The sequence below is a fragment of the Lutra lutra genome, chromosome 16, assembly GCF_902655055.1.
Source record: "Lutra lutra chromosome 16, mLutLut1.2, whole genome shotgun sequence".
Taxonomy (NCBI): Eukaryota; Metazoa; Chordata; class Mammalia; order Carnivora; family Mustelidae; genus Lutra; species Lutra lutra.
The window spans coordinates 46,644,257-46,667,413 of record NC_062293.1 but is presented as its reverse complement, the minus strand read 5'-3'; the positions used below and the strand labels follow the sequence as shown (position 1 = coordinate 46,667,413).

The 23,157-nt window shown below is 46.8% G+C and overlaps 1 protein-coding gene across 2 annotated transcripts in view; it reads right to left on the bottom strand.

Annotated features, from left to right (window-relative positions):
- Nucleotides 1-23,157, bottom strand: part of RAP1GAP2 (RAP1 GTPase activating protein 2) — a 264,858-nt gene that overhangs the window by 228,981 nt on the left and 12,720 nt on the right. For both annotated transcript variants that reach the window (XR_007123396.1, XM_047707371.1), the window contains exon 3: nucleotides 1,880-1,996. Coding sequence is in view for 1 of the 2 variants with exons in the window: in XM_047707371.1 (XP_047563327.1) it covers nucleotides 1,880-1,996 (117 nt within the window). In the remaining variant the exon portion in view is untranslated. The remainder of the gene's footprint in view (nucleotides 1-1,879; nucleotides 1,997-23,157) is intronic.

The window sequence follows — 23,157 nt, the reverse complement described above, 5'->3', positions numbered from 1 at the left end:
CCTGGGATGGAGCCTTCCCAAGTATGAGAGCTGATTTTATTCCAAATGGCTCCATCCTGTCTTATGATTGCTGCCCTCCTCCAAGGACTCAGCTCTACTCCTGTGACTCTTAAATGCGTTCTTGGTCTTCCGCTCAGAAGACAGAGCAGCTCTGTCAGCTCCAGGCCACCGGAATGGGCAGGAGGTCTCAGCCTCCCCTTCTTGCCTTGCTGTTACCCTGGGCAGGTACTACTGGCCCACCTGTCATGGAGTCTAGGAGGCTAGCCTCTCTCCCAGCCTTCCTACAGGTTCCGAGCCTGCATTGCCCTTGTTTGTCTTTCACCCAGTACCTGCTTCATGAACTCCTTCTCTGACACAGAACCTCAGGACACAGCAAAGAACAAGCTGGAAAAGACCCTGCCCTCATAAAGCTTACATGGTCGGGGGAGGGGCGTTGTCATGGACAATGAACAAATAGACAAACAAGAGAATGTCAGATCATGGCACGCGCTTTAAAGGCAAGGAGAGAAAGGGAGGGAGAACCTACTTTAGTTTATCAGAGGGGAATGGCACACAGTAGAGTTTTGCATGTTGCCTGCAAGTGACCTGATCCTGTGGCCTTCCTGTCCATGTGTCACTAGCGTCTCCCAGGGCAGCCACACCAGCCTCTTTCTTTTCCCCTGCAAGCATTCACTGCTATACACTCAGAATTTCATTTTGGCACCCTTCCTAATAGTCTTGCCTCATGCTCTGGGGAATTTTCTGTCTTTTCTGTACATTATCTGAAATCCACCCTCTGGAATCCAGGACGCTCATCTGACTACCCATTCCTTGACTACCAAGAGTTCCCAGGTGGCCTGAGTCACCCTTCCCAGAGTTCCTGTCACTTCCACATCGTCATCCAATTCATTCTTCCTCCAGAGTCTCAGACCAATATCCAGAGTACCCGACCAACTCGCTGTTTCCCATACCTACTGAAAGCTTGATGAGACAAGAGAGAGCACTGCTCTTAGCTAAACAGGATTGTGGGCAGATATCTAGGAGGTGAAGTCTCCCACCAACTTCTAAATCTTATTCCTGGGGTCATCTGGGGAGCAACGGTAGAACACTACCCCTGTTCTCTTGTGGGCTAGCCCATGACATACCCCCCCCAAATGATACCACCTCCACTCTTCTTTCATTTAAACCACCCCAGGGAGGTGTAGCCAGCTCATTCTCGGCTGTGAGGGTCATGCTACTTTAGGAGCTGGTGTAAAGAGATCTTGAGGGGGAACGTGGAAGAAAGTTCAAGATCAGGTTCAAGCAAAAGCCTTGGGAAGGGGGTGAGGCCACAGCAGTTTTACCCAAGATCTCTGTGGATACCGCTAATGATTGTCACATCTGTCCAGTGTGGTGGAAGAGGGGGCAGGAACCTAGGAGCAGGAATCTGAGCCAGCAAAAGCCCTCTTCTCCCAGCCCCTCACTCAGACGCAGGCTCCCAGCTGGACGTCTGAGGAGGGAAGGAGGGGAGGAGGAAGGCAGGGCTAGCTCCACCCACCCAGGTCAAGGAGGGGTGGGGAGGCTGCCCAGCAAGTCTGCCAGCCACCCTCCCTCTTAAAGAGGAACCACCTGACTCCTAGACCTTAGAATTCTCTGCAGTCATCATTTCCCTTGAGACTCATGATCTTCATGATACTCATACCCATTTTACAGAGGAGAAAGCAGAGGTAGTGAGCTCCCTCAAATCACTCCGTGCCTTCTAGGCTGAACTAGCACCCAGGCTGACATACTCTTTCCAGAACGCTGGGAGAAGGCTCCTCTGCCAATGAGGGCAGTGGTCCCCATAGCAGATTTGCAGACCCATGTGCAGCTAGCTACATAAGTACGGCCTTTGGAGAGTAAGGGCTGTGGGTCCCTTTACCTGGAGGGAGACTCAAGGTCGGCACGGCTGAGGATGCGATGCTGCTGTGGGCTGTAGAGCCACTGGAAGGCTGTCAGTGTCCTCTCCTCAATTCGGAACCGTCCTTCCTGCACGTACCTGTGGGCAGGACGGGACAGAGTGAGAAGACAGGCAGGTCGCGCTCTGCACAGCTTTTTTGGAAAGTTCACTCGGCTTGCTAGAAAAAGATAGATGAGGGGTACCTGTCCCCAAATCTCCCCACTGCTCATCTGCCAGAAAGCCCTGTTTCTACAAGGTCCCAGTTAGAATACCCTGAAGAGGAGGCAGCTATAGGGTTTCAACTCAACAATGGAAAAGCTTTCTAAAAGTTAGCTATCTGAAGTTGAAAGGAGTCACTTGGAAGGGGTGAGTTCCCTGTCACTGGAAGTATGTAACCAGAGGCTGGGCAGGGGATTCAAGCATTAGACCAGGGTTTATTTTCCAAGCTCCTTATAGGACTGAGATACTGGACTTCTTGATTTCACAGCAGGAGAATGGCTGCCCTGGAGTGGGACTCATGAGTCAGATGTCAGGGTTAGTTTCTTCCAGAAACTCTCACAGGGTCTCAGCCACTGTCTGGATGGACAGTGAGTCTACAGTAGGAATGGAGGAAGCTGGGCTGGGCACAGTGAGAATAAATGGGTTCCTCCCTCTCTGGCCACCCCCTTCTGGTAGATGTGTGAATCCATTCATGAGTTCAACATTTACTGAGTATCTGTGATGATGAGCAAAAGAGACTTAATCCCTGGAGTTTACAATCATACGGAAAGAGAAACCACCAAATAGTCACATGAGTAAACATATCATTACGATATATTACGGATACATTACCGGCAAGAATGTCAGTTGGTATAAATCTTCTGCAGGAGAACCTCATAACACTTGCCTAATTACAAGTGCAGGGCCACCTGGCTGGCTCAGTCAGTAGAGCGTGTGAATCTTGATCTCAGGGTTCTAAGTTAAAGTCCCCATGTTGGGTACAGAAATTGCTTAAAAATAAAATCTTTAGGGGATGCCTGGGTGGCTCAGTGGGTTAAACCTTTGCCTTCGGCTCAGGTCATGATCTCAGGGTCCTGGATCGAGCCCTGCATCAGGCTCTGCTCAGTGGGGAGCCTGTTTCTCCCTCTCTACCTGCCTCTCTGCCTGCTTATGATCTCTCTCTCGGTGTGTCAAATAAATAAAATCTTTTAAAAAATAAAAAAATAAAATATTTAAGAATATTTTTAATTTAATTAAAAAATAAATTAGAAGTGCAATTCCTCTGTAGCACAAGGATCCACTTTCAGAGAATTTATCTACAGATTCTAGCATGTGAACAAGGGTATCTGGGGCATTTGTTGTTGTTTTCTTAAGGTTTTGTTTGTTTGTCTGTCTGGTTGGTTTTGGGGTTTTTTTTTTTAGTAATCTCTACACCTAACATGGAGCTCAAACTCATGACCCCAAGATTAAGACCCCAAGATCAAGAGTCTCATGCTCTTCCAACTGAGTCATCCAGGTGCCCCTCTGTGGCATTGTTTATAAGAACAAAAGTCTGGGAACAGACTAGGCAGTCAACAGTATGAAATTAGTTAAATAAATTATAGTACATCCATATGGAAAAAACAGGGTGCAGTCATTAAAAATATTTTAAATGAGGGTGGTCTCTGTTCCCTATCATGCAAAAATCTTCAAGATACATTGTTAAGAAGGGGAAAAAAAAAAAAGCAAGTGCAGAAATAGCTGTATGTGTAATTTATATTAAAAGTGGGGGGAGGGGGACGCCTGGGTGGCTCAGTGGGTTAAATAAAGCCTCTGCCTTCGGCTCAGGTCATGATCCCAGGGTCCTGGAATCGAGCCCTGCATTGGGGCTCTCTGCTCAGCAGGGAGCCTGCTTTCCCCCCACCCCTGTCTGCCTCTCTGCCTACTTGTGATCTCTGTCAGATAAATAAATTAAATCTTAAAAAAAAAGTGGGGGGAGGGAATAAAATATGAACTCATATTTTATCTTTATAGAGAGAAACTTTGGAAACAAAAGAGCTAATAAAAATAGTTAGCTGGATGGGGAGGAGGGAGAACTGGGTGAAGGGAGGCATGGGAGAGTGATTGTAACAATATATGTTTTGGGGGCACCTGGGTGGCTCAGTCAGTTAAGCATCTGCCTTCGGCTCAGGTCATGATTCCAGGGTCCTGAGATCGAGTCCCCCATTGGGCTCCCCGCTCAGCAGGAAGCCTCCTTCTCCCTCTCCCACTCCCCCTGCTTGTGTTCCCTCTTTTCCTCTCTCACTGTGTCTCTCTCTCTCTGTCAAATAAATCCATAAAATCTTAAAAAAAAAAAAGTTTGTCTTCATACAGGAGAGGTATTACCTATTCCATATAGGATATGGGGAGGGGGGGCAGAAACTACAAACTGCAGAAAGTTTGTGCAGCTGCTGTGATTCTGCCCAATGGGCCAGGCTATCTGCTGGGCAAGGGGAGTTCCCAGAAGGCAGGGGGTGGGAGGGCAGAGAGAGCAGAGTGCTTTCATGAGTCCTGGGACCTCCCACATCAGAGCACTTGTCTCCTTTCACTCTCTGCGTAATCCCAGGGGCATTTGGGGAAGAACATCCAGGCTGCTGGGTGGAAAACTGCAGGGCTGCCAGGGAAGGGGTCTTGCAGGGATCCAGAGGGGACTGTGGTGACCAGTATCAGGGGACAGTGCTGGAGGTGGAGTGAAATGGGAGGACTCTTGAGTGTTAGCTGTACCTGGCGATGGGTTGGATGTGGGTGAAGCGGAGACAGGCGCAGAGTTGTTCCCCAGTTCCTAGCTGGAGCCAGCAGCTGGCCACAGTGCCATTCACACTGAACAGGAACAGGTTTGGGAGGGAAGATCGTGACTTTCATTTGGGACATGACCCTCCTCTGTGATATGCTTCCTGCCCCAAGATGACTCCCCTCCTGTAAAACCCGGCTCAAAACATGATTCTTCCAGGAAGCCCACCCTGATTAATCCCATCCTCTTCTGATGACAAGTTTCTACGCCTTTCCTGGTCCTTGGACTCCTTGGGACTCAGTCCTGAATGACACTGTTGTGATCTCTGCGGGAGAAACTGATGACACCAGTTGTCTCCAAGAAGGGGAACTGAGCGGCTGAGGAGCACTGCATAGTGCTTCTTCAATTTGAACCGTACAGGTATACTATGTTTTCAAAAAGTATCTTTTTGATCTGCTGATCATGAAGTCTTAGGTCATTAGTGACCAAGAGGTCACTCATCTGTTCCAACAGCTTTATTTTACAGGATGAGGACAGGAGGCCCAGAACAGTCTTGCCCAAAGACGTGGCAGAACCAAAACCTGCTAGTGATGTCCCCTCACTTCCAGGATGATAGACCACACTAGGGCTCAAACCACACTGCCTCGAAGAGTCTGCCCCGATGCTCTCACCAGAATGGAAGAGCCAGGACTCCAGGCAGGCCTCGCTTAACTTTGATCAAAACGTTGCTCTCTATCCGGCTTGACATGAGTCATTTACACGCCAGTCTGTCTCCTACTAAGTGTCAAGATAGTGTCTGATCACCTCTGAAACCCCTGCAACATTCTTGTGCAGACCCCTCACCAAAGCCCAGCCCGCCAAGGTCACAACAACAACGGCGACCAAGTCATCACAGCCTGGGGAAGCTTCCTTTCTAGAATGCTCTACAGTTGATCTCTATTAATGAATCCAATTTACTAACTTAGCGGGTTTGCTATATTGGACCACTCTGAAGGAACACCACCCATCCCCACGTACATCCCTCATTAACCTGCCATGTACCTGAAATCCTATTGAACTGTACTCAAGGAGAGATTAAACACCACAGAGGCTCACCCTGTAAGCCACTCTCAACCATTAAAACCTGAACAAGAAGCAGCTTCTCAGATTATCCCTGGGAGAGTGGGGTCCAGAGCCTGGGGCATCGTCAGGGACATTTTGAAGGGAATGAAAAGAGGGTGGATGGAAGCTGCTCCTAGAAGCAGACCCCAGGTTGTGGGGGTGGGGTGACCCCTCCGGAAGGACACAATCCATCACCAAAAGAAAAAACGGTCAGGCACTTTACAGGTTACAGGTTTACAGGTTATTTTTTTCAGCTGAACACTGGGGTAGGTCAGGCGGGCACTGAACCCTGAGGCTTCAACAGCAGGCTAAGTGAAAGAAGCCCATCACGAAAGACCTCAGACTGTACAACTCCATTCATATGAAATGTCCAGAGTAAGCAAATCCATAGAGAAAGCAGATTTGTGCGTGCCTAAGGGTGGGCTTGCGGGGAGGGGGTGAGAGGGGCATTGGAAGCTAATAGAGGTAATGGTTATGGAGCTACTTTACAGGGAGATGAAAATGTTCTAAAATCGGTTATGGAGATGGTTGCACAACCCTGTGAAATACTAAAAACCATTGAATTTTACAACGTTCAATGGGTGAGTTGTAGGATTTGTGAATTCTATTTTAATAAAGCTCTGGGGGCCCCAGGGTGGCTCAGACAATTAAGCGTCTGTCTTCGGCTCAGGTCATGATCCCAGGATCCTGGGATTGAGTCCTGGGTCAGGCTCCCTGCTCAGCAGGGAGTCTGCTTCTCCTTTTCCTTCTGTCTGCCCCACCCCCTGCTAGCTCGCATGCGCTCTCACTCTCTCTCTCTCTTTCACTCAAATAAATAAATCTTTAAAAGAACATTTTTTTAATTTTAAAAATAAAGCTCTTTTTATAAGAGCAAACATCCATGAGTGCATACTGATACAAATAAATGAATACATAAATAAAGGGGAGAAAGAGATAAATCTTCCATGCACAAGAATTCCAAACAATGTATGTAAAAACTCAGCCCTCCAGGGAGCAGGTCACAACTCTCCTCTACTTAAAGGTGAGCCTCATACAGTAACTTCCTTCCCAAGAGTACTCTGTGGGAAGAGGGAGGGGAACAGTAACCTTTCAGTGGAGAAGCCTGACAAACACTAGCTCAGCCAGGTGACCAAAGTCAATATCAACAGTGATAAATCCTGATGATGGTATGTAGCCTCGAAATGATGTGATGACACAGCACTCCATCCCTGTGGTCCTTCTCCCAAAACTCATAACCCTTAATCATAAAGGTTTTTCTCTAATTGTGAGAAAAACATCCGACAAATTCCAGTTGGGGGATGTTCTACAAAAAGACCAGTACTTCCTGAACTGTCAAGGTCATCAAAAACAAGGAAAGTCCAGGGGGCACCTCGGTGGCTCAATCAGTTAAGCATCTGCCATCATCTCAGTTCATGATCTCGGGGTCCTGGGATGCAGCTCTTGTCAGGCTCCCTGCTCAGCGGGGAGTCTGATTCTCCCTCTCCCTCTGCCACTCCCCTCCTTGTGCTCTCTCTCTCTCTCTGTCTCCCTCTCTTTCTCAGATAAATAAAAATCTTAAACAAAACAAAACAAGGAAAGCCTGAGAAACTGTCACAGCCAACAGGATCCTAAGGAGGCATGACAACTAAATGTAATGCAGTATCCGGATGGGACCCTAGAACCAAAAAAGTACATTAGAGGCATCTGGGTGGCTCAGTCCTTAAGCGTCTGCTTTAGGTTCAGGTCACCATCCCAGGGTGACCTGGATCGAGCCCCGCATCGGGCTCCCTGCTCAGCGGGAAGCCTGCTTCTCCCTCTCCCACTCTCCCCTGCTTGTGTTCCCTCTCTCTGTGTGTCTCTCTCTGTCAAATAAATAAATAAAATCTAAAAAAAATAAAAATAATAAAATATCCTAATTCTCAAAAGATTTTAATTCTCCCACAAATCTGAACATGGCAGCTTACCACATGTAAAGATTAAAAGTGGTCCTGCCTTGAGTTTTCACTTTTTTAAAGATTTTATTTATTTATTTGAGAGAGAGAGCGTGCACAAGCAGGTGGAGGGGCGGAGGGAAAGGGAGAAACAGACTCACTGCTCAGCAGGGAGCCTGATGCAGGGCTTGATCCCAGGACTCTGGGATTATGACCTGAGCCAAAGGCAGATGCTTAACCGACTGAGCCACCCAGATGCCCCAGATTTTCACTTTTAAAAATCACTTGAAGCATTTTATTTTATGAGAGAACTACTAAAGCCTTGCCCCATATTCTGTGGCTATTTAGATGTGTCTCTCCTCTTATGTACCATGAGCACATTAAAAGGGTAGCCGATCTGAACAGCTGAAAATCTTTTTATTACCAAGGAGTTCAACAGCTCGACAGATGTGTTCATTTCCTGTGGAACTGGTACACACTATACCAATACCTTAAGGTAAGAATTTGATTGGATCTCCTCCCCCCTCAACCTCCGTTATTATATTATAAGGTTTAATATCTTGCTTTTGAATGCTCCCAAAACCCCAAAGCCTTCCTCATTTCTGCTTCTGAAATACCAGATGTAGAGAGAACTGTAGCCCACAGCCCTCTAGTGCGCTTGCTCTCAGCACCACAAGGTGGCACTGTTGAACACCAGTCCTGCACAGTCTGGTGGAGACTACACTGCTGTGGGGAGGTCCTTGTTCTGTATGAGCTCTTTCTGCAGCCATCCCCCACATGTGGGCTCCCTTGTTTCACGTTCAGACATCATTCCCCCAATGAGACCCCGAGCAGCATCCACCAGCTTCCAGGGTGTTGAGCCTGAATCATTCACCACTTAGACTCCCAAGTGTTTCTGGGTAACTATTATGGACTGAGAGTTCGTGTCCCCGTCCGCTCACTCCCTACCTCAAATTCATACATTGAGGACCTACCCTGCAATACAACTGTACTGGGGCCTTTGTGGAACTAAGGTTAGGTAAGACCCTGATCCAATAGGATTCGAGTACTTATAAGAAGAGACACCAGAAGAGCTTCTATGCTCTCTCACCATGTGGAAGACACAGGAAGAAGGCAGCCATCCGTAAGCCAGGAAGAGGGCTCTCCCCAGAACCCGACCATGCTGGCATCCTGATCTTAGATTTCTAGCCTCTGGAACTTCCAGAAAACGTCTGTTTTCTGTCAGAAAACTGTGAAAAAAACTGTCAGAAAATGTCTGTTGTTTAAGCCACCTAGTCAGGAGTCAGGGTGGTTTCTTCTTTATCTTTTTTTCTCTTTAAGTTTTTTTTTTTTTTTCCTAAGATGTATTTCTTTATTTTAGAGAGAGAGAGAGAGAGAGAGCGGGCACGCGCATGAGCGGGGGGTGGGGGGTGGGGAAGGGACAGAGGGAAAAGGAGAGAAGCAGACTCCCTGCTGAATGTGGAGCCTGACCCAGGGCTCCATGAGGTGCTCGATGTCAATGACCCTGAGATTAACACCTGAGCCAAATCAAGAATCAGACACGTAACTAAGGGAGCCACCCAGGCACCCCTTCAAGCTTATTTATAAGAGCACTTCTTACATTTAGCAAATTTGCAGTCAGCCTGTTTTGTGTAAATATTATTATCCAGTTTCTAGTTTGCCTTTTAGCTTTATTGTGGATTTGCATCAGTTTTTGTTGCCCAATAATTTACCATTCGTCACCCTCTCTACCACTCAAAATTCTGTGGTTGAGGTACTGGTGACCCCAACCCTCAGCTCCCTAATTGGGCACATGGCCCAGCCTGGCCAAAGGGAGAAGTCCATCCCCCTGATCCTGGTGATTGGCTCTAGGATGGTCATGTGACCCAAGCCGGGCCAATGACATGATATCCTGAAGCTGGCTGGGACTACTGAGAAAGGAGAGCTCTTTCCATGTGGGTTGCTAACTGGAGAGCTGCCTACAGCTGCTGATAGCCAACTTGCCTCCACAAGGGACTAAAAGCAAACAGGAAATAGAGGGACGAAGAGCATAGAGCATTATTTGGTGACATTTGAGTACCTGGGAGCAGTTGTGCCTGAAACATGAAAAGTCCCTGGAGTTCTCTGTGAGCCAATAAATCCCCTTTTTCTCTTGAGCCAGTTTGAGTAGAGCATACCAAGTCAATGTGAAATTCTGGAACCAGGGGCCAAGGCTGACATGTTGGGAGCATGCCAAGAGGATCAGAGGGTGTCCTGCCCTCATGAATGCTCCCTACCAAATGCCTGACCACTCAAGCCACATCTTCAGGACCTTCTCACAGCAATGGACTTTTACTTGGGGGTGAAAAGTAACCCCAAACCTAATTAGGGCACTAACAAAAATCCATGCATCATTCGGTTCAGCCCAAGATCCAACCCAGTCAGGCAGCATCAGGGCAGAGAAAGAGAGAGATTCAGACCAGGAATCTAAGCTCTACTCCTTTAAAACTTCCTATTTCCTCCTCTATGAAGCGGGGGAGGAATTAAACTAAGAACACTGATCTGAGAGGTCCTGCAGTCCCGGAGTACTGCCTCCTTACCAGGGAGAGGACACTAAGTAACTGCCAGCTTTCCACTAACTCTTTAAGCAGATTAACTTTACTTTTATCTGTTTTATGTACTGGTGGCTTAATTTTAAAAGTGGTTCCACTTCTAAATGACAATTTTGATTACTTGGACTTTGATGTTTGGGATCTTCCCAGCGCAGAGGTGGGCTGAGCAGGCTGGAAACCCAATGACCCCTTCTGCTCTGACATGTTAGAGTTTTCTGACAATGGGAACTTGGCCGTCCAGCCAGGCTGGGTGGGATAGTCCAGGAAATAGGCAAAACAGAGGAGAAGTTAACCCCCTAGGCAAGACCTGGGCAGAAACCCTGACTCGGCCACTTATTTGCTGGGTGGCCTTGACTAACCACTTTCCTTCTCCAAGCCTCAGTTTCCTCATCTGTAAAATGGGGATGCTGATACCTTCCTCTGAGCATCACTATGAAGACTAACTGCAACACCCCAATCCTGGAGACAGAATAAAGTGTGCAGGAAGCTCAGGTTGTTATTATTGATGATATTATTCTTCTTTGTATTCCAGTTACAGAATATGCCTGGTTCGATGTGTCCAGAATGTTACTTCAGAGATGCTCCCTGGTCCTGGTGTGGGTGGGATGATGTGGGATGGGGAGGGGTCCCAGCCAGACATTCTCCTTTGATTTTTTTACTTCTCCCAAAGCAGGTTACCTTGTATTCGAAATCCCACAAAGCAGAGGTCAGGCCTCTGGCCGAAGCAGCCCTCAAGGTTCGTTGGGACACTGGGTGACTCTGGTGCTGCTGCTGCGTCGAAACCCGCTCAGCCTGCAGTCAGGTAACCTGATACCCAAAGGCCTGGGCAGGACTGCGGTGGGGGTAGGGGCAACGACCCCCTACGCAGGGACCTCTTCCTTCACCTTCTAAGCCCCCATCTCTGAGCCCCCAACTCCAAAGTGCCCCATCCTCAGAGGTCCCTGTATAGATAGACAGGGCTATCTCCTTGAACAGGGCAGCTGAAGGTTGTGGGTTGTGCCCCTGGGGCTCAATTCCGTGGCCCGACCAAAGCAGCAGAAGGAATGGAGGTGGGCGGGGGACCCCCATGGCACAAATCAGAAAGCTGAGGTTGGGGGGAAAAGGAAGGAGGGAAACTCAGCCTATGAGCCTGTGGAAGGAGGGCAGGGCCCCCCAAAGCCTGACGTCAGGGACAGGGTCCCAGGTTCCAGTGCCGACCTCTCCGGAGAGCCGCAAACACCCCGCGCAGGGACGCGGGATGGTTACGACCAGCCAGTCCGGCGCCTCTCTGTAAACCTGGCCCCGCAACCTCAGCTCAAGAAGAAACTTTGGGCCAGCGCCCCGCTCCTTCCCGCGCCCAACCGGACCTCGGGGCGCGGGGCGCGCGGGTTCGCTCCCGCACCAGGCCCCGCGGCCCCCTCGGTGCCCACTCACCAGCGCACCAGCTGCCAGCGCTTCTCCCCCGGCGCCCGGCGGCCCGCCATGCCTCGCCCCGCCGCCCGCCAGCTCCCTGCCCGCGGCGGGCCACTAGGCGGAGGCAAGTCCGGTTGCCGCAAGCCAGTGCGGAGGGCGCGCTCGCCGGCCTCGGCGCGGGTCCCGGAGGGCGGGGCGGGCGCGGCGCGACTCTGCCTGGAGCCGGGTGGGTGCGGCCCGCGGCGCTAATGCCTGGTGCGGCCGTGGCCCCGCCCCTAGAGCTGGCTGGGGCTGGCTTGGGGCTGGTGCTGGCCCGCGGTCTCCTGCGTCGCAGCGGCCGAGGCCATAGTCGGTCCGGTCACTACCCAGCGGTGCGGAAGAGCCGGGTTTTGGGGGAGCACTGCGTGAGGAATCAGGTTGTCAGAGTTCTACTGCGAGGGAAACCGGACTTACTGAGTGACGAGCCCTTTCTCCCTTACGACACCTGCGCTACCTACCTAGAAAGTTATGCATAAAAAATTAAATCTCTCTCCCTAAAATGAAAATTGGTGTGCCCTACAGATTGTTAAAATATTTTACAGTGACTGTATTCAAAACAGTAGGACCTTGGCCCGGCATGCTGCCCATCCGGGCTTCAAGCTACTTCCACCCCAGGATCGCTGACATTCCTGTAGCTGAGCAGAGACCAGTCTGGCCCACAACACCATAAGCGAATGCTTCTCAAGCCTAGTTTGAAGCAGCTGAGTTTTAGAAATGTTTGTAAATATAGAGGTTGCCTACACATTGTAGAGTGCCCTCCAAATTCACCTGCCTCCCATACCAGGACAAGCCGCATCCTTTGCAGGAGGGAAACATGTAGAGAGGAGAAAACCTGGCCTCCAGTGTGAAGCTCCTGAGAGCCTGCCTACCTCTTACGGATCGTTGGCCATACCCAGGAGTATTGAAAAAGTTTGCAGGGAAATCCAAAAGCTACTGACATTTGCTATTATATATATCCATAGGTGACTTCCCCAGTGTTCAACGAAAACCAAGACTGCATATATCCTAAGAATTCTCACCAAAGCTTTCCACCATGTCTAAAGAAGTGACAGGAAGAAACAGGAGACAAGAATGTAACCAACATAGAGGCACCATGTAAAAAGAAAACAGGGAAGGACATACAGACAAGGTAAGTTGGCAGCTTGTCTTTGACCTTCAAAGGTATTCTGAGGCTACCAATTGCCTTTGAGCATCCCTTTTGGAGGGGGAGCAGAGGGAGAGGGAGGTTCCATGGTTCCATGCCCAGTGGGGAGCCCCAGGAGGGGCTGAATCTTTAAGATTATGACCTGAGCCAAAATTAAGGTTTGGACACTTAACTAAATGAGTCACCCAGGCGCCCCTGAGTATCCTTTCTTTAAGTTTTCCCAGTTTAATTAACACAGAAACCAAGGAAACAAACAGAAAGTCCAGAAACATCCCCAAAGATGTGTGTGATATGTATTTCAATTTGGTGGGGGAATTGGTGGTGGGACAATTAGTTAACCATTGGGGAGGGAGTGTCAATTTCACATCACAAAATACAGTTCAAATGAATTATAAATATAAGTGTATACATATATATAAAGGACTAGAAAAAATATAGTAAGTATTTCATTATGTATTAAAGTGGGGGTGGGTTTTTTTAAGCTTGACATCAATGTTAGATGCCATAAAGGAAGAAATCAATGGATCTGACCAAAATAAAAATATTTAGCCTTAGCAAATTAGGAAGATATGATGAGCAAAATTAAAAGGCAAACGTCAAACTTAAATATTTCTAAAATATATGCTTGTAGGGGCGCCTGGGTGGCTCAGTGGGTTGGGCCGCTGCCTTCGGCTCAGGTCATGATCTCAGGGTCCTGGGATCGAGTCCCACGTCAGGCTCTCTGCTCAGCGGGGAGCCTGCTTTCCTCTCTCTCTCTGCCTGCCTCTCTGTCTACTTGTGATCTCTGTCTGTCAAATAAATAAATAAAATCTTTAAAAATATATATATATATGCTTGTATCTGTACATCCATGTTCATTATTAACACTGTTATTCACAATAATGGAGGGGTGGAACCAACCCAAGTACTCATGGGTGGATGAATGGCTAAGCAGAATGTGGTACATACATATAATGGAATAGTCTTCAGCCTTAAAAAGGAAGGACATTCTTTTTTTTTTTTTTAAGACTTCATTTATTTATTTGACACAGAGAGAGAGAGATCACAAGCAGGCAGAGAAAGAAGGGGAAGCAGGCTCCTGCTGAGCAGAGAGCCCCATATGGGGCTCCATCCCAGGACCCAGGACCTAGCCGAAGGCAGAGCTTAACCCCCTGAGCCACCCAGACGCCCCAGGAAGGACATTCTGACATGTGCTACAACGGGGATGATGCTTGAGGAGATTGTTAAGTGAAAGAATCCAGTCGCAAAAATATGATACCGTATGATACCACTTATATGGGGTACCTAGAGTAGTCAACTTTATAGAGACAGAAAGCAGAATGGTGGTTGCTAGGGTCTTGAGTTGGAGAGAGGAAGGATGGAGAGTTAGTTTTTAACAACAAAGAGTTTGGGACGCCTGGGTGGCTCAGTGGGTTAAGCCTCCGCCTTCCGCTCAGGTCATGATCTCAGGGTCCTGGGATTGAGCCCCACATTGGGCTCTCTGCTCAGCAGGGAGCCTGCTTCCCTCTCTCTCTCTGCCTGCCTCTTGCCTACTTGTGCTCTCTGTCTCTGTCAAATAAATAAATAAAATCTTTGTAAAAAAGAAAGTTTTTGTTATAAAAGAATAGGACATGATGAACATTCCAATAGAGAAATGAGTGAACATGAACAAACAACTCATGCATGAAATATAAATAGTGCTAGAAATTAAGTACTCGGAAATCTAAATGTGATACCTTTTTTTACTTGTCAAATTTGGAATAGCTGATTGTTGTTGGGGTTTTTTTTAAGATTTTATTTATTTATTTGACAGACAGAGATCACAAGTAGGCAGAGAGGCAGGCAGGGGGATGGGGTGGGGTGGGAAGCAGGCTCCCTGCTGAGCAGAGAGCCCGAGGCGGGACTGGATCCCAGGACCCCGGGATCACAACTCCAGCCAAAAGCAGAGGCTTTTAACTCACTGAGCCACCCAGGCGCCCCTCAATATATATTTTAAAATGAAAGAAATCAGGGGTGCCTGGGTAATGCCGTTGGTTAAGCATCCAACTCCTTTTTTTTTAAAGATTTTTTTATTCATTTATTTGACAGAGATCACAAGTAGGCAGAGAGGCAGGCAGAGAGAGAGAGGGGGAAGCAGGCTCCCTGCTGAGTGGAGAACCCGATGTGGGGCTCAATCCCAGGACCCTGAGATCATGACCTGAGTCGAAGGCGGAGGCTTTTTTTTTTTAATTATTATTATTATATTATTTATTTATTTGACAGAGAGAAATCACAAGTAGGCAGAGAGGCAGGCAGAGAGAGAGGAGGAAGCAGGCTCCCTGCTGAGCAGAAAGCCCGATGTGGGGCTCGAACCCAGGACCTGGGATCATGACCTGAGCCGAAGGCAGCGGCTTAACCCACTGAGCCACCCAGGCGCCCCGAAGGCGGAGGCTTTAACCCACTGAGCCACCCAGGCGCCCCAAGCATCCAACTCTTGGTTTCAGTTCGGGTTGTGATCTCGAGGTCGTGAGATCAAGCTCCACGACAGACTCTGCACCCAGCGCGGAGGCTACCCTAAGACTTTCTCTCCCTCTCCCTCTGTCCCTTTCCATGGCACTCTCTCTGTCTTTCTCTCAAAAATAAATCAGTAAGGGCGCCTGGGTGGCTCAGTGGGTTAAAGCCTCTGCCTTCCACTCTGGTCGTGGTCCAGGGGTCCTGGCATCGAGCCCCGCGTTGGGCTCTCTGCTCCTCAGAGAGCCTGCTTCGCGCCCCCCCACACGCCCTACCCCTCACCTGCCTCTCTACCTACTTGTGATCTCTGTTTGTCAAATAAATAAATAAATAATCTAAAAAATTAATATATATATATATATATACATATATATATATATATATCAATAAATCTTGGGAGAAATCTGAGCAGGAGACGAACCATGAGAGACTAAGGACTCTGGAAACAAACTGGGGGTTTTGCGGAGGGAGTTGGGTGAGCCTGGTGATGGGTAGTAAGGAGGGCACAGATTGCATGGAGCACTGGGTGATTTTCGCAAACAATGAATCATGGAACACTACATCAAAAATTAATGATGTAGGGGCGCCTGGGTGGCTCAGTGGGTTAAGCCGCTGCCTTCAGCTCAGGTCGTGATCTCAGGTTTCCTGGGATCGAGTCCCGCGTCAGGCTCTCTGCTCAGCAGGGAGCCTGCTTCCCTCTCTCTCTCTCTCTGCCTGCCTCTCTGCCTACTTGTGATCTATCTCTGTCAAATAAATAAATAAAATCTTAAAAAAAACTAATGATGTAGTGTATGATGACTAGCATAACTTAATAAAAAAAAGTCAGTCAATCTTTAAAATAAATAAAATATAATGAAGAAATCAGTTACCATAAATAACGTGTGTGTGTGTATATATATATATATATATATATATATATATTATTTATTTATTTATTTGACAGAGAGAGAGAGATTGGCAGTGAGAGAGGGAACTTATATGCAGTGGGAATGGGAAAGGGAGAGCAGTCTTCTGGTGGAGCAGGGCGTCCAATGTGGGGCTCAATCCCAGGACGCTGGGATCATGACCTGAGCTGAAGGCAGATGCTTAACAAATAAGCCACCCAAGCACCCCAAGAACTAGTATATTAATGTATTTGTTAGAAAAATCTGGAAGAATTATTGGCACATATAAAAAGGTGATTGGGGCACCTGGGTGGCTCAGTGGGTTAAGCCTCTGCCTTCAGCTCAGATCATGATCTCAGGGTCCTGGGATAGAGTCCCACATCAGGCTCTCTGCTCTGTGGGAAGCCTGCTTCCTCCTCTCTCTCTCTCTCTCTCTGCTTGCCTCTCTGCCCACTTGTGTTCTCTCTGTGTCAAATAAATAAAATCTTAAAAAAAAAGTGATTTATGTATGGATGGGTGAAATCATAATGATTTTTATTTTACTCTTTTTCTAGTCCATATATCCTAATTTTTCTAAATATGTGCAATAAGAAAAAATACAATAAAAGTCACTTTTCAAATGATTATGCCACCAAGATATTCATCACATTACTGTTTATAACTTTAAAAAGTAGAAACAACCGGGGGCACCTGGGCCCTCAACTGGTTTAAGTGTCTGCCTTCAGCTCAGGTTATGATCCTGGGGTCCTGGGATCGAGCCCCACATTGGGCTCCCCACTCAGCGGGGAGTCTGCTTCTCTCTCTCCCTCTGTCCCTGTCCTCACTCATGCTCTCATGCTCTCTCTCTCTCTCTCAAATAAGTAAATAAAATCTTTAAAAAAAATGTAGAGGAACACCTGGGTGGCTCAGATGGTTAAGCGTCTGCCTTCAGCTCAGGTCATAATCTGCAGGTCCTGGGATTGAGCCCCATGTTGGGCTCCCAGCTCAGTAGGTAATCTGCTTCTCCCTTTCCCTCTGCCTCTCCCCCTGCTTGTGCTCTCTCTGTCTCTGTCTCTCTCTCAAATGAATAAATAAATAAATAAATCTTTTTTTAAAAAGGAGAAACAACCTGATTATCAAATAATAAGAAAATGGATGGATACATTGTATTGTAGTTTGCATGTATAGTGGAATTATACTCTGTAATGGAGAAAAATGTTCATGCTATATTGCTAAGTTGAAAAGACTACAGGGGAGCCCGGGTTAACTCAGTTCTTTGGGTGTCCAACTCTTGATTTCAGCTCTGGTCTCCATCTCAGGATCTCATGGTCATGAGTTCAAGCCCTGTGTTGGGCTCTATGCTGGACGTGGCACCTACTTTAAAAAAATAACAAATAAATATTAAATAAAAAGACTACAAAATAAGATATTAAAATTATATATTTATATATGCAAGGGAAAATATTTTTTTTAATGTCAAATGTTATAGGTGGGGAACTTATCAGACTCAGAACTCAGCAGGAAGTGGGACACATAGAACTTATTAATGATGGAAAACTTTGAGCAGAAAAGTTGAGGACAATGGGGACAATGAGAACAATGATGGACAATGAGGAGGTTTTTACTCTTTGAAGCATCAACATGTCCTATTTTTTAAAGTGTTTTTAAGAATTGTCTGGGGGCGCCTGGGTGGCTCAGTGGGTTGGGGCCTCTGCCTTCAGCTTGGGTCATGTTCCTGGGGTCCTGGGATCAAGCCCCACGTCGGGCTCTCTGCTCTGCAGACAGCCTGCTTCCTCCTCTCTCTCTGCCTGCCTCGCTGTCTACTCGTGATCTCCATCTGTCAAATGAATGAATAAAATCTCAAAAAAAAAAAAAAGAATTTTCTGGATATAAAAAAATTATCTCGATAATATGTATATAATTCTGTATTATCTGGATGATGAGACTGTAGGTTCTTTATTTTCATTAGAAATTTTTTTAACTTTTTAATTTTTAAATTTTTTACAATTTTAAGTAGGCTCCACACACAATGTGGAGCTTGAGTTCACGACCTTTAAATCAAGAGTCGCATGCTCTACTGACTGAGCCAGCCAGCTGTCTCTAAAAATCTTTTTTTTTTTTTCATTTTTTTTTAACGTAGATTCCACACTGGGTGTGGGCTTGAACTCACAACCCTGAGATCAAGACCTGAGCTGAGATCAAGAGTTGGACGCTTAACCAACTCAGTTGGATGTCTACCCACCCAGGCGACTCCCTAAAAAATCATTTTAAAGTAGTAATTTCTATTTTTTTAAGATTTTACTTATTTATTTGAGAGAGAGAGAGAGCACGAGCAGGGGGAGGGACAGAGGAAGAAGCAGTCTCCCAGCTGAGGAGGGAGTCTAATGTGGGACTCAAATGCGGGACTCAAATGTGGGACTTGATCCCAGGGCTCTGGGATCGTGACCCAAGCTGAAGGCAGTTACATGACTGAGCCACCCAGGCGCCTAAGTAATAATTTATCTCTAACAAATAAAAGGCAAAAACCAAGCAGAAATAGCCAATTATTTTTAAGAGGTTGCAAAACTATAAAAACTACACAGAAACATGAAAAAAAAAGTTATGATCCAATGTGGTGGGAAAAAATCAGATAGTTATGGCATGGAAAGAACTAGGTGAGTCATCATGCATATGAAAATACTGGAAGATAATTCACAAGTGATATTAGTTATATTAGGGCAATAGGATCACAGGCACAATTTTGTTATTGCATTCATTTCCCAGTCTTTCTAAAGTGTAGTTCTAATACTTCTCTAATAAAACATATTGGAAAGAAAAAGCTGTAGAAAGTGACACATTTAGGGCAAAATGAAGAGCATCGTGTGGTACAATTAATATAAATCCTGGCACGCCTGGGTGGCTCAGTTGGTTAAGCATCTGCTTTCAGCTCAGGTCATGATTTTGGGGTTCTGGGATTGAGCCCCATCGTTGGGATCCCTGCTCAGCAGGAAGTCGTCTTCTCCCTCTGCCCCTCCCCCCATTTATGCTCACTCACACTCTCTCTCAAATAAATTCTTTTTTTAAAAAAAAAAGCTAATATATTGGAGTGCCTGGGTGGCTCAGTGGGAAAAAAAAAAAAAAAAGCTAATATAAACTTAGGGGAAAATAAAGGAAAAAAGGAGCCACAGTTACACCAGATCACCAAGGAGTTTGGAGCTAGTTGCCCAAGATCATGGAACATGATCTAAAATGGATGGATTTGGAGCACCTGGGTGGCTCAGTCAGTTAAGTGGCTGCCTTTGGCTCAGGTCATGATCCCAGAGTCCTGGGATGGAGTCCTGCATCAGGTCTCTGCTTCTCCCTCAGCCTGCCACTCCCCCAGCTTGTGCTCTCTCTCTGTCTCTCTCCGTGTATCAAATAAATAAATAAAATCTTTTAAAATAAATAAATAAAATAAAAATGATGTATTTGAGACATAGGTAGCAGAACCCCTAGGGTTCTAACATTCAGTATTTATCCTGCTTATTTCTTTTAAAGATTTTATTTATTTATTTGACAGGGAGATAGAGAGCACAAGGAGGCAGAGAGGGAGAAGCAGGCTCTCCACTGAGCAGGGAGCCCCATTCGGGGCTCTATCCCAGGACACCAGGATCATGATCCCACCCGAAGGCAGATGCTTAACCGACTGAGCTGCCCAGGTGCCCCATGTTGCTTATTTTTAATTTATTTATTTTAAGAAAACCTCCCTGCAATTTCAATAATATCTGTTGGGAGAGCTCCTGAGCTCTCTGCCCTAGGTGGAGGATGGTGGATGTAAGCAAGGTTGAAGCAGAGGGTATGTGTCTGAGGCCAGACTGTGGCCCAGTACACACACACACACAGACACACACACACACACACACACACAGCTCATTCCCATCACCATGCTAGTGGTTTAGGAATAATCAAAGACTGAACTTCAGGGCTGAGATTTTAGAGACCATCTTGTCCAAATCAGGTATTTTTTTTAAAAGATTTTATTTATTTATTTGACAGAGAGATCATAAGTAGGTAGAGAGGCAGGCAGAAAGAGAGGGGGAAGCAGCCTCCCTGCTGAGCAGAAAGCTGGATGTGGGGCTCGATCCCAGGACCCTGAGATCATGACCTGAGCCTAAAGCAGAGGCTTAACCCACTGAGCTATCCAGGTGCCCCTAAATCAGGTATTCTATCACTGAGGAGAATGCAGCCTTGCTCCAGTTTGATCTTTCATTGGGAAAGTGAGCTGTCTAAGAGGCTCACCCAGATGACTTCTGGCCAGCTTTCCCATCCCAGAACTCCCTACCCACCATCGCTGGAGCCACAGAATCCTAAGGGAACCAGGGTGGGTAGTCTTTAGGGCTCCAATTCTTTTTTTTTTTTAAAGATTTTATTTATTTATTTGACAGAGAGAGATCACAAGTAGACAGAGAGGCAAGCAGAGAGAGAGGGAAGCAGGCTTCTTGCTGAGCAGAGAGCCCGATGAGGGACTCGATCCCAGGACCTTGAGATCATGACCTGAGCTGAAGGCAGCGGCTTAACCCACTGAGCCACCCAGGCGCCCCTAGGGCTCCAATTCTTAACTCAGGAGGTGAGGACAACATAGCCAGGGTATTTGAAGAAAAGAAAGAGACTGCCGCTGTAACTTGGTCACCTGCCTCCTTGTTCCATGGAGAGGTGGTGTTGGTTCCCACCAATGCTAGGGCACTCAATGGGCAGCGGCCTGACAGAGAACAATAAATGAGACCCAAGTCAATAAGGAAGGTTGTGCCAGATATCTCATCCCTCCAGAACCTTTCACCATCTTTTTCCACCCTGCTTGTGCCCAAGGGAGTTAACCTGTCCAGGCAATGTCAATGGCCTCCCTTCACTTCTGGCTGCTGACTGGGATTGGCTAGAAAATGCATCAGCAGGGTATTGGGAGGCCAGAGGAGAGTGAGGTCAGTCTCCTTATTCCTCAGCTCCTTCCCTGCCAGGTCTCTGTGGGTGCACTGATTCCATTTAAGGAAAGCTACAGCTCCCAATAGGCCGCTCTTCTCCCCATATCCACCCTCTCTGAGTTCCCCAAACTGCCTTCTCTTGTCCCTCCAGGCCTAGGGATGGTTAAGAGGTCTACCTATATCTTGTCCCTTAAACTCCAACCACAGCTTTGTAAATAGTCCCTTAACTCTTTTCAAATGATCCATTTTAAATGTGCTGTCTGTTCCCTGCCAGGACACTGACCCATGTACAGAGCTGTTACCCAAACAGAACACAGAAAGCCGGTAATCCTAAGATGTCACAAAGAGATGAAGGGAAATTCTAGGTCTTCTCTGCTACTTAGACCTTATTCTTCTACCTGGTGTGCAGCTTTGCTTAAAGCTCATGACCCATGTGGGGGCCTTCCTCCAGAGCTGGATTCAGCCCCTCACTGAGAGGCCTAACAAAGTTACCTCTGGCCTTGACTGGGCTAGGGTTTGAGTCTAGGCTCCACTGCTTACCATCTGGGTGGTGTTAAATTTGACCTCTCTTGAGTCTCATTTTCTCTACCTACAAATGGGAATCAATCTTTCCAATAAGATTTCTCTATAGTTTAAATGACATTATGTGGGTCAACTGCTCAGCTCAAAATAATGGTTATTTCTGATGTGAGATGTACATTTTTTTAAAGATTCTAATGTTTCTATTTTTGTTTTTTGGTTTGCTTGTTTTTTTATTTTTAAGGAGGCTCCACACCCAGCCTGGAGCCCATCTCAGGGCTAGAACTCATAACCCTAAAATTAAGACTAAGCTGAGGTCAAGAGTTGGACATTTAACCAACTGAGGCAACCAGATGCACTGTGTTTGTTTTTTAAGTAAGCTCTACGTCCAACCTGGGGATCAAACTCATGACCCAAAGACCAGGTGTCACTCGCTCCACTGACCATGCCCGTCAGCTGCCCCAGATGTACACTTTTTATACACTTTGGTTTCCTTAGACTTTATTACAGGTTTAATTTTGAGGGATGCATGCTGTCTCGGTCTATAGAACATGCAACTCTTGATCACGGGGTCATGAGTTTGAACCCCATGTTGGGGGTAGAGTTTACTTTTAAAAAAAAGTTTAATTTTGAAAATAGTAAAGATTTTAAAGCACTGTTTAGTAGGTTGCCTGGCACAGAGAAAGTGCTTAATGAACGTTAATTATTATCAACATCATCATTTCCGGCATCATCATCTCCACATTCACAACATGTCTGTGTCCCCCTACAACCTGAAGTAGAGGGCCATGCGGTCAGCTTTGCTCAGTATTACTCTGTGTACTGGCTTTATGATTGTTCACATCCTCAAGGAAGTGCCCCTGAGTCCCCTTGCTCCAAGTCCAGGCCCTAACTCTATTACTCTCTTATCTCTGTTGGCCCATCACTTTCAGTTATTTTATGGGTGTTTGTGCACATCTTTTGTCGTTTCACACGTTGCCAGAGATGTTGTTCGTGCTCTGAGGACACCCTTTAGAGGCCAGGCCTTCTGTGCCCAGCTGGGAGCTTGGCCCAGAGCAGGACTCTGTAAGAAGTGCTTCTTGGAGCAAGGCTAGAGCTTCGCATGAAGTAGGGCCACCCCTCATACAAACAGCTAAAGCAGGAACTGTTTGGGGTGAAAAGCTGCTGATACAGAACAGGGAGAAAAACATTTAGGACGTGGTCATAACAATCCCATCTGTACAAAACACATTCACTCTCACCCCCTGACACCACCACAGTGAACCTGTTGCAGAGTAGATGTTACTTCTCCCATTTTACTGAGGATTGGGCTCCCCCAAAACACAGCTAGAATCTAGAGTTCCTACGGAGTGGGCTTTGAAATGCCTTTGAACAAAATAGGAGCCCCACTTGTCAAGAGACCTAACAGAGAGTCATTTCTTCAACTTTTTGAGGGTTATAATCTTCTAGAAGCAGCTAAAGCCCTTCTTTCTTTCTTTTTAAGATTTTATTTATTGTTTTGACAGATAGGGAGGGAACACAAGCAAGAGAGGGAACACAAGCAGGGGAAGTGAGAGAGGGAGAAGCAGGCTTCCTGCTGAGCAGGGAACCT